At 48.0% G+C, this 12,119-nt stretch overlaps 1 protein-coding gene across 2 annotated transcripts in view; it reads right to left on the bottom strand.

Moving 5' to 3' along the window:
- The window catches only part of LOC140405583 (UDP-glucose:glycoprotein glucosyltransferase 2-like), a 401,405-nt gene that overhangs the window by 345,974 nt on the left and 43,312 nt on the right, over positions 1-12,119 (bottom strand). For both annotated transcript variants that reach the window (XM_072494138.1, XM_072494139.1), the window contains exon 3: positions 6,837-6,916. In XM_072494138.1, the coding sequence (XP_072350239.1) occupies positions 6,837-6,916 (80 nt within the window). The remainder of the gene's footprint in view (positions 1-6,836; positions 6,917-12,119) is intronic.

The following is a 12,119-nucleotide window of genomic DNA, read 5'->3' on the forward strand; positions in this document are numbered from 1 at the left end:
AGTCATTGGCAAATAGGTTTAAGGAAATTCCCAAGGCTTTTAACACGTACATAAAAAGCATGAGGGTAGCCAGGGAAAGGGTTGGCCCACTGAAGGACAGGCAAGGGAATCTTATGTGTGGAGCCAGAGGAAATGGGGGAGGTACTAAATGAATACTTTGCATCAGTATTCACCGAAGAGAAGGAATTGGTGGATGTTGAGTCTGGAGCCTGGATCACATTGAGATCCAAAAAGACGAGGTGTTGGGCGTCTTGAAAAATATTAAGGTAGATAAGTCCCCAAGATCTACCCCAGAATACTGAAGGAGGCTAGAGATGAAATTGCTGAGGCCTTGACAGAAATCTTTGGATCCTCACTGTCTTCAGGTGATGTCCCGGAGGACTGGAGAATAGCCAATGTTGTTCCTTTGTTTAAGAAGGATAACAAGGATAATCCAGGGAAGTATAGGCCGGTGAGCCTTACGTCAGTGGTAGGGAAATTACTGGAGAGAATTCTTCGAGACAGGATCTACTCCCATTTGGAAGCAAATGGACGTATTAGCGCGAGGCAGCACGGTTTTGTGAAGGGGAGGTCGTGTCTCACTAACTTGATAAAGAGTTTTTTTGAAGAGGTCACAAAGATGATTGATGCAGGTAGGGCAGTGGATGTTGTCTATATGGACTTCAGTAAGGCCTTTGACAAGGTCCCTCATGGCAGACTGGTACAAAAGGTGAAGTCACACGGGATCAGGGGTGAGCTGGCAAGATGGATACAGAACTGGCTAGGTCATAGAACGCAGAGAGTAGCAAAGAAAGGGTGCTTTTCTGATTGAAGTGCTGTGACTAGTGGTGTTCCGCAGGGATCAGTGCTGGGACCTTTGCTGTTCGTAGTATATATAAATGATTTGGAGGAAAATGTAACTGGTCTGATTAGTAAGTTGCGGACCACACAAAGGTTGGTGGAATTGCGGATAGCGATGAGGACTGTCAGAGTATACAGCAGGATTTAGATCGTTTGGAGACTTACGCGACGAGATGGCAGATGGAGTTTAATCCGGACAAATGTGACGTCATGCATTTTGGAAGGTCCAATGAGGGTAGGGAATATACAGTGAATGGTAGAACCCTCAAGAGTATTGACAATCAGAGAGATCTAAGTGTACAGGTCCACAGGTCACTGAAAGGGGCAACACAGGTGGAGAAGGTAGTCAAGAAGGCATACGGCATGCTTGCCTTCATTGGCCGGGGCATTGAGTATAAGAATTGGCAAGTCATGTTGCAGCTGTATAGAACCTTAGTTCGTCCACACTTGGGGTACAGTGTTAAATTCTGGTCGCCACACTACAAGAAAGATGTGGAGGCTTTAGAGAGGGTGCAGAAGAGATTTACCAGGATGTTGCCTGGTATGGAGGGCATTAGCTATGAGGAGCGGTTGAATAAACTCGGTTTGTTCTCCTGGAACGATGGAGGTTGAAGGGCGACCTGATGGAGCTCTACAAAATTATGAGGGGCATAGACAGAGTGGATAGTCAGAGGCTTTTTCACAGGGTAGAGGGGTCAATTACTAGGGGACATAGGTTTAAGGTGCGAGGGGCAAGGTTTAGAGGAGATGCACGGGGCAGGTTTTTTTATACAGAGGATAGTGGGTGCCTGGAACTCGCTGCCGGAGGAGGTGGTGGAAGCAGGGACAATAGTGACATTTAAGGGGCATCTTGACAAATACATGAATAGGATGGGAATAGAGGGATATGGACCCAGGAAGTGTAGAAGATTTTAGTTTAGACGGCCCCATGGTCGGCACAGGCTTGGAGGGCCGACGGACCTGTCCCTGTGCTGTACTTTTCTTTGTTCTTTGTTGTCTTTACTAACCTGTAGGTCAACCCAGTGCGGAGCATGGTCTGAGATTGTGATCGCAGAGTACCACGTGTCCACCACCCCTGTCAGTAAAGCCCTGCTCAAAATAAAGAAATCGATCCGGGAGAACACATTATGCACGTGTGAGTAGAAGGAGAACTCCTTCACCCTCGGCTGCCCAAATCCCCATGGTTCCACGCCCCCATCTGCTCCATGAACCCTTTTAGTTCCTTTGCCATTGCTGGCACTCGACCCGTTTTTGTGCATGACCGCTCTAAACTAGGGTCAATAATGTTGTTGAAGTCCCCTCCCATGACCAACTTATGCGAGTCCGGGTCCGGTATCTTCCCCAGCATCCTCTTTATGAACTCCACATCGTCCCAATTTGGCGCACACACATTTACTAGTACCATCTGCACTCCCTCCAATTTCCCACTGAGCATAATGTGACGATCTCCCATATCCGAAACCATTCTACCCGCCTCAAACACCACCCGCTTGTTGATCAGGATCACGACCCCTCTAGTCTTCCAATCTAGTACCGAGTGAAAGACCTGACTGACCCAATCTTTTCTCAATCTAATCTGATAAGCTACTCCAAGGTGCGTCTCCTGCAGCATTACCACATCCGCCTTCAGTCCTCTCAAATGCGCGAACACGCGTGCCCGCTTGACTGGCCCATTTAGCCCTCGTACATTCCAGGTGATCAGCCTAGTTGGGGGGCTCATTGCCCACACCCTTCGCCGATCAGCCATGCCCTTTCTTGGGCCAGTCTCCAGCCTCCACCGGCCCGCCCCCAGGCAGCCACCGCCCCCGATCTCATCTCTGTCCCTAAGCCACAGTCCCTCCCTCGCCAGCAGAAGATATTCCCCCCTCCCCCCTAAATAACAGCACAATATAAATCGACTCCTTTGATAAGCCTAATAGCTGCTCACCCCTCACTACCTTTCCGTAAGCTAGCCCACCCAGCTAGCTTGGTGGCCCCCACCCCTGCCGCCAGAAAGTCTCCCACCTATTGCCCCCCCGGCGCCAGAAAGTCTCCCACCTATTGTTGCCCCCCCCCCCACCAGCTCATACATACATATTCCAATGACAATTGCCCGACAGAAAAAAGGGGGAAAAACGCTAACAAAGAAAAGATCAAGCAAGAGATCCAGCAAGAGATCCAACATCTAAACAAACACACCTCCATCCCCCAACAGTGCAAATGTAAACTTTAACTCACTCAGCTCTGCAACTGGCCCCAAATCAATACAAATAGCATCCACAAAACGAAAAACGAGAAACTTTTTAAAACATGAACTTTGCAACAAAGTTCAAAAGTTCTCAGTCCACCACCAGTCCTTTCCTTTTCGCGAAGTCCATCGCTTCAGAGAAGGGCCGGATATAGCAGTCCAAACTTCACCTTCTTCTTAAAAAGGGTCGACCTGATCTGGTTAAAGCCCGCTCTTCTCCTGGCCACCTCTGCACTCAGGTCCTGATAGATCCACAGGATACTGTTGTCCCATTTACAGCTCCGTGTCTGCTTGGCCCACTGTAAAATGCGCTCCTTATCCAAGTACCTGTGGAATCTCACCACCATTGCCCTCGGGAGGGGTCTCCCATTTGCGGCTTCCTTGCAAGTGCTCGGTGAGCTCTGTCCACCTCCAAGGGTCAGGAGAATGCCCCATCCCCCAGCAGCTTCTCGAACATGTCCGCTATGTATGCCCCAGCGTCCGCTCCTTCGGACTTCTCCTGGAGCTCGCGATTCTCAAGTTCTGCCGGCGGGACCTCCTCCCTAGGTCCTCCACCTTCTCCAGGAGTCTTTTCTGCTGGTCTCTCAGCATCCCCGCCTCCAACTCCACCGCAGTTTGATGTTCCTCTTGGTCAGCCAGCGCCTGATCTGGATCGCCCGATCTTGGGCATCCAATCTAAGCTCCAGCCGCTCTTAATCGGTTCCAAGCAGTCCCGTTTCTGCTTGGCAAAGCCCACCTGGGTAACTTGCATCAGCTGCTCTGTTGACCGCTGGGTCGACAAGCCAGAGGTCCGGTCCTCCGCCATGCTTCCACCCGTCGCAGCTTCAGCCCAAGCCTTCTCCGTTCATCTGTTTCTGCCTTTGCGAGCACTTCTAGTCCTCCTCTCCATGCACCGATGTGGGAATTCAGTACACAATTGCCTCTGTCATCAATTTTTCAATTCAAGTCCGGTAAAAAAATCGGGGGAAAACGTCCGACCCAAGGGGAGCCACCAAGTGTGCGATTTATTCCTTCATAGCCGCCACCTGAGGTATCATGGGAATGTCACTTTAAGAAGTGATTGTCTGCTCAAGTGGCTGCAGTGATGTCAGAGTGTGGGTGGAGCTGAGCTCTGGCTCTGCTTTTTAGTTTCTCTCTGAGGAAAAGCTTGGGTGAGTCTGTGTTTTTTGGTTTTGTTTTAGTGTTGGAGCTGAAGCCAGCCAAAGGTGTAATTTTTATATCTCTGCAATCTAAAGGCTATCTCTAGATCATTTGGTGAATTCAGAGTGATAACTACTTTCAGTAGAGAATTTAAACCTGATGTGCTTCTGTAAAAAGGATTTTTGTCTTATGGATGTTGGAAGGAAAGTTTAAGTATTACAAAGAACAAAGAAATGTACAGCACAGGAACAGGCCCTTCGGCCCTCCAAGCCCGTGCCGACCATGCTGTCCGACTAAACTACAATCTTCTACACTTCCTGGGTCCGTATCCCTCTATTCCCATCCTATTCATGTATTTGTCAAGATGCCCCTTAAATGTCACTATCGTCCCTGCTTCCACCACCTCCTCCGGTAGCGAGTTCCAGGCACCCACTACCCTCTTGTGTAAAGAACTTGCCTCGTACATCTACTCTAAACCTTGCTCCTCTCACCTTAAACCTATGCCCCCTAGTAATTGACCCCTCTACCCTGGGGAAAAGCCTCTGACTATCCACTCTGTCTATGCCCCTCATAATTTTGTAGACCTCTATCAGGTCGCCCCTCAACCTCCGTCGTTCCAGTGAGAACAAACCGAGTTTATTCAACCGCTCTTCATAGCTAATGCCCTCCATACCATGCAACATTCTGGTAAATCTCTTCTGCACCCTCTCCAAAGTCTCCACATCCTTCTGGTAGTGTGGCGACCAGAATTGAACACTATACTCCAAGTGTGGCCTAACTAAGGTTCTATACAGCTGCAACATGACTTGCCAATTCTTATACTCAATGCCCCGGCCAATGAAGGCAAGCATGCCGTATGCCTTCTTGACTATCTTCTCCACCTGTGTTGCTCCTTTCAGTGACCTGTGGACCTGTACACCTAGATCTCTCTGACTTTCAATACTCTTGAGGGTTCTACCATTCACTGTAGAATGGTACTTTGAATGTTGTATTCTTTGGGGGTTGTATTTGAATTAATGGTTGCTAAAATGTTCACTGTATGTTTTAAAAAGGTTAACTGAGTTCATGTAATAAACATTGTTTTGCTTTAAAAATTATTTTTAAATTTCCGCTGCACCACACCTGTTGAGTGGGCCGTGTGCTCCCCATACCACAATCTAGTAAAAGTCGTGGGTCAGGTGAACTCCATGATACACTTTGGGGTTCTCTAAACCCTGGCCCATAACAGGCGCCACGTGGGAGGCCTGGCCCTGCCAAACCTCCTATTCTACCATTGGGTAGCAAACGCACAGAGGTTGAGTGGGTGGCTGGATGAGCCGGAGGCAGAATGGGTCCAAATGGCGGAGGCCTCTTGTACTGGGATATCGCCACCGCCTTGCTCCCAGCCAACCCCCGCACACATACTCTAGGAGCCTGGTGGTAGTAGTCATATTAAAGACCTGGAACCAGTTAGTGTGCCACTTTAAGCTCAGTGGTAATGCTATGGAGGCCCCCAACTGTAAGAAGCATGGGTTGGATTCTCCGGTTGGCCAGTTGCGTTTTCCAAGGCGGCCGCCCTCACCGGCAGCAGGATTCTCCGTTCCTGCCACCTGTCAATGGTATTTCCCATTGTGACCACCCACGCCACCTGAAAACAGGGTGCGCTGCTGGTGCAACGGAGAACCCGCCTGCGGCGAATCCCGCCCCATAAGCTTGGATAGACGCCATGTTCAAGACATGGAAAGAGGACAGAAGAGTACTGACAGTAAGGAATATGGACCTGGACAGTAGGCAGCAGAGTAGCGATCCTGGGCGAACTGTGGGAGATGTTCTAACTCCCAAAAAGGAACAACTTTCGATACCTGTAGCTGCAAGACAATCTCCGCTAGTAGACCAAGACGTTCCCCCAGCTACCCGGACACACCCTAATGGACAGGATGCTAGCAGGGGACTTGCTTGGGGGGGGACGGCAGGGCGGAGACAAATGTGGCGGACAACGTTTGGAAGAGATCAAGACCCCACTGGACGTAGCGCCACAGAAATGGGGGGAGCAACTAGGCATGGAGATAGGGGGAGAACTCTAGATCGAGTCATTGTACAGGATCAACTTCACCTCTTGTGCAGGGCTAAGCCTAATGCAACTCAAGGTGGTGCACAGATCGCACCTAACCAAGACACAGATGAGCAGATTCTTCCCAGAGATGGAGGACAAGCGCGAGCGATGTCAGGAGGGCCCAGCCAACCACACCTATCGGTTCAGGTCCTATCCCAGACTCAATGGGCTGTGGACAGCCTTCTTCGAGGCCATGTCCAGAACCTCCCCCTCCACCCTCGCTCCCCAGGCCCCACATAAAAGATCAGGGAAACAGAGGAAGGCCCAGAAAACACTATAAGCGAAAGGAATTCAGAGAATAAAGCCATCTCCCAGTCCCGGGACCTGAGGTAGACAGTCCAGAGAAATATCTTACTCTATGTATAAATTCGAAAATTAATGTATTTTATCCTTTGGAGTTCAATGTTTAAATTCTCTTTGTAACAATTATATCAGACTCCCCATCATTACATTTGCAACACTGCAGTTTCCTTCCTGCCAAAATTTCCAAATTTGGCAGCATGGATCTTCACTGTGAGATATACAAAATAATCTCACCTCCATGAAGATATGTTATTTCCTTGACAGTGTCAACAAACTGCCAGAATTTTTCATTATCTTCTTCCGCTACAAACTCACTGCAAAAGAAATGCCAGGTAATATTTTATATTTTAATAAAAAGTAAATTAATATATTCATACAGAATGATTGAAAACAATCGAAAAAAGTTAAACTTGCTTTCAGAGAAAACCCTTGGGAAGACTGCGTGTTTCAGATTTCTGGTAATCTGAGAATGTTAAAATGTAAACATTGTAGAAAAGGGGAAGATTTTGTAACATGTGTTAAGACCACCAAATCAGCACAGAAAGGGATATCAGCACTTTCATATCATAGAATTTACAGTGCAGAAAGAGGCCATTCGGCCCATCGAGTCTGCACCGGCTCTTGGAAAGAGCACCCTACCCAAGGTCAACACCTCCACCCTATCCCCATAACCCAGTAACCCCACCCAACACTAAGGGCAATTCTGGACACTAAGGGCAATTTATCATAGCCAATCCACCTAACCTGCACATCTTTGGACTTACAATGAGTTCAAGTTACTTTCTTCCATGTCTTCCAATTTACAGAATATGAAAACATACTCTCGTAAATTATCCCTCTCTGCATACTAATGGTTCACCAAGACACAGAATTGTTATAGAACATAGAACAGTACAGCACAGTACAGGCTGTTTGGCCCACGATGTTGTGCCGACCATTTATCCAAATCTAAAATCAATCCAACCTACACCCTTCAGTTTATTGCTTTCCATGTGCCTGTCCAAGAGTCGCTTAAATGTCCCGAATGACTCTGACTCCACCACCTCCGCTGGCAGTGCATTCCACGCACCCACCACTCTCTGGGTAAAGAACATACCTCTGACATCTCCCCTATACCTTCCTCCAATCACCTTAAAATTATGTCCCCTCGTAACATCCATTTCCGCCCTGGGGGAAAGTCTCTGGCTATCCACTCTATCCATGCCTCTCATCATCTTGCACACCTCAATCAAATCACCTCTCTTCCTTCTTCACTCCAATAAGAAAAGCCCTAGCTCCCTCAACCTTTCTTCATATGACATGCCCATCAGTCCAGGCAGCATCCTGGTAAATCTCCTCTGCATTAAAGCATCCACACCCTTCCTAGAATGAGGCGACCAGAACTGGACACAATATTCCAAGTGTGGTCTAACCAGGGTTTTATAAAGCTGCAGCAAAATCTCGCGGCTCTTAAACTCAATCCCCCGATTTAAAAAAGCCACCATATGTCTTCTTAACAACCCTATCAACCTGGATGGCAACTTTGAGGAATCTATGTACGTGGACCCCAAGATCCCTATGTTATGGTGCAGGAGGAGGCCATTTGGTGCATCGTGTCTGCACCAGCTTTCCAAACAAGCATTATGGTTCACAAAGAAGAGGAACAGAAGAGGCCATTCGGTCATTTGAGCCTGCTCCACCATTCATTACGTTCATGGTTATTCATCCAAGTCAATAGCCTAATCTTGCTTTCCCCCCATATCCTTTGAACCCCTTCATCTCAAATGCTGTATCTAACTGCTACTTGAAACGATACAGTGTGGAATTCTCCGTCGGCGGGATTCTCGGGTCCGCCAGTAGAGCACACCCACCGACGGCATGGGGCGGTCACAATAGGGAATCCTATCCAACAGGGGGCAGTAGAGCGGAGCTGCTGCTGATTGGCTGTTGCGGGGGAAATTTGCATACGTGCATTGTGGTCACCCTAACTTCAAGGTGTACTTGAGCAAGAGACCCTAGCTGTTCAAGTGAAGACAAGCATCCAGCAGAGGGCAGTAGAGCAGAGCTGCTGATTGGCTGTTGCAGGGGAAATTTGCATACGTGCGTTGTGGTCACCCTAACTTCAAGGTGGTTTGTGGAGGAGCTGTTGTCAAGTGACACTTAATCCCGAAACACTTCTTCAGTTTCTCCCTCCTACCCGCTCCTCTAACCAAAAAAAAACAACCGCTGTAAAGATCAAAAGGAAGGCTCGAGGGCAGGTAGAAGTAGAAAGAAGTTGAACCGTGACGTCACAGCCTGCAAGTAAGGGATTGGCAGGTGACTGGTAAGTAGCTTTTCTTTCATTTTCTCTCAGATATTATCGTGCGGGGCGCAGTGGTTGCTGAGTGAGTGCTTGCTGAGAAGGGGAGTAAATTTTTTTTTTAAATTACTATAGGGAGGTTCCAGCTGAATCCGGTCGGAGTGAGGACAGAGTGACTGCTGGGTAAATAGTAAAGATTTAAATTGTTTGCGCAGGCCAATAACAGCTGACTGCTGTTTTTGTGTGGGACGCAGTGGTTGCTGGTTAAGTGTTTTATTTTTATTTAAGTTGGGCAGTTTCTAAACCCTAGACACTATACTTGTAGTGTTCCCCCACCCTTCCACCTCCTTGAACCTAAGGGGTAGAGTGAATAACAGGTAAGCTCTTTCTTTCTTTTTTTATCTAGAGGGGATGGCAGGGAAGGTAGTGCAATGTTCCTCCTACAGAATGTTAGAGGTGAGGGACGCCGTCAGTGTCCCTGCTGATTTCATCTGTGGGAAGTGCACCCATCTCCAGCTCCTCAGAAACCGCATTAGGGAACTGGAACTGGAGCTGGATGAACTTCGGACCATTCGGGAGGCAGAGGTGGTCATAGATAGAAGCTTCAGGGATATAGTTACTCCGAAGAATAAAGATAGATGAGTGACAGTGAGAGGGGCTGGGAGGAAGCAGTCAGTACAGGGATCCCGTGTGGTCGTTCCCCTTAGTAACAAGTATACCGCTTTGGATACTGTTGGGGGGGGGGGGAAACTTACCAGGGGTAAGCCATGGGGTACAGGTCTCTGGCACAGAGTCTATCCCTGTTGTTCAGAAGGGAAGGGGGGAGAGGAGTAGGGCATTAGTCATTGGAGACTCCATAGTTAGGGGCATAGATACAAGATTCTGTGGGAACGAGAGAGACTCGCGGTTGGTGTGTTGCCTCCCAGGTGCCAGGGTGCGTGATGTCTCGGATCGTTTTTTCGGGATCCTTAAGGGGGAGGGGGAGCAGTCCCAAGTCGTGGTCCACATAGGTACCAACGACATAGGTAGCAAAAGGGAGAGGGATGTAAAGCAGGAATTCAGGGAGCGACGGTGGAAATTTAGATCTAGGACCAACAGAGTTATTATCTCTGGGTTGTTACCCGTGCCACGTGCTAGCGAGTCGAGGAATAGGGAGAGAGAGGAGTTGAACACGTGGCTACAGGGATGGTGCAGGAGGGAGGGTTTCAGATTTCTGGATAATTGGGCCTCATTCTGGGGTCGGAGGGACCTCTACAAACGGGATGGTCTACACCTGGACCAGAGGGGTACCAATAATCTGGGGGGAAAATTTGCTAATGCTCTTCGGGAGGGTTTAAACTAGTTCAGTAGGGGCTTGGGAACCTGAATTGTAGCTCCAATATACAGGAGGTTGAGAGTAGTGAGGTCATGAGTAAGGTTTCAAAGTTGCAGGAGTGTACCGGCAGGCAGGAAGGAGTTTAAAGTGTGTCTTCTTCAATGCCAGGAGCATCGGGAATAAGGTGGGTGAACTTGCAGCATGGGTTGGTACCTGGGACTTCGATGTTGTGGCCATTTCAGAGACATGGATAGAGCAGGAACAGGAATGGTTGCTGCAGGTGCTGGGTTTAGATATTTCAGTAAACTCAGGGAAGGTGGTAAAAGAGGGGGAGGTGTGGCATTGTTAGTCAAGGACAGTATTACGGTGGCAGAAAGGACGTTTGATGAGGACTCGTCTACTGAGGTAGTATGGGCTGAGGTTAGAAAGAGGAAAGGAGAGGTCACCCTGTTAGGAGTTTTCTATAGGCCTCCGAAAAGTTCCAAAGATGTAGAGGAAAGGATTGCAAAGATGATTCTGGATAGGAACGAAAGCAACAGGGTAGCTGTTATGGGGGACTTTAACTTTCCAAATATTGACTGGAAACGCTATAGTTCGAGTACTTTAGATGGGTCCGTTTTTGTCCAATGTGAGCAGGATGGTTTCCTGACACAGTATGTAGATAGGCTAACGAGAGGCAAGGCCATATTGGATTTGGTACTGGGTAATGAACCAGGACAGGTTTTAGATTTGGAGGTAGGCGAGAACTTTGCTGATAGTGACCACAATTCGATTACGTTTACTTTAGTGATGGAAAGGGACAGGTATATGCCGCAGGGCAAGAATTATATCTGGGGGAAAGGCAATTATGATGCGATGAGGCAAGACTTAGGATGCATCGGATGGAGAGGAAAACTGCAGGGAATGGGCACAATGGATATGTGGAGTTTGTTCAAGGAACAGCTACTGCGTGTCCTTGATAAGTATGTACCTGTCAGGCAGGGAGGAAGTGGTCGAGCGAGGGAACCGTGGTTTACTAAAGCAGTCGAAACACTTGTCAAGAGGAAGAAGGATGCTTATGTAAAGATGAGACATGAAGGTTCAGTTAGGGCCCTCGAGAGTTACAAATGAGTTAGGAAGGACCTAAAGAGAGAGCTAAGAAGAGCCAGGAGGCGACATGAGAAGTCTTTGGCAGGTACGATCAAGGATAACCCTAAAGCTTTCTATAGATATGTCAGGAATAAAAGAATGACTGGGGTAAAAGTAGGGCCAGTCAAGAACAGTAGTGGGAAGTTGTGCGTGGAGTCCGAGGAGATAGGAGAGGTGCTAAATGAATATTTTTCGTCAGTATTCACACAGGAAAAAGACAATGTTGTCGAGGAGAAGACTGAGATTCAGGCTACTAGACTAGAAGGGCTTGAGGTGTTGAGGAGGTGTTAGCAATTCTGGAAAGTGTGAAAATAGATAAGTCCCCTGGGCCGGATGGGATTTATCCTAGGATTCTCTGGGAAGCTTGGGAGGAGATTGCTGAGCCTTTGGCTTTGACCTTTAAGTCATCTTTGTCTACAGGAATAGTGCCAGAAGACTGGAGGATAGCAAATGTTGTCCCCTTGTTCAAGAAGGGGAGTAGAGACAACCCCGGTAACTATAGACCAGTGAGCCTTACTTCTGTTGTGGGCAAAGTCTTGGAAAGGTTTATAAGAGATAGGATGTATAATCATCTGGAAAGGAATAATTTGATTAGAGATAGTCAACACTGTTTTGTGAAGGGTAAGTCGTGCCTCAAAAACCTTATTGAGTTCTTTGAGAAGGTGACCAAACAGGTGGATGAGGGTAAAGCAGTTGATGTGGTGTATATGGATTTCAGTAAAGCGTTTGATAAGGTTCCCCACGGTAGGCTACTGCAGAAAATACGGAGGCATGGGATTCAGGGTGATTTAGCAGT

This window comes from Scyliorhinus torazame, unplaced genomic scaffold (assembly GCF_047496885.1).
Source record: "Scyliorhinus torazame isolate Kashiwa2021f unplaced genomic scaffold, sScyTor2.1 scaffold_107, whole genome shotgun sequence".
Lineage (NCBI taxonomy): Eukaryota > Metazoa > Chordata > Chondrichthyes > Carcharhiniformes > Scyliorhinidae > Scyliorhinus > Scyliorhinus torazame.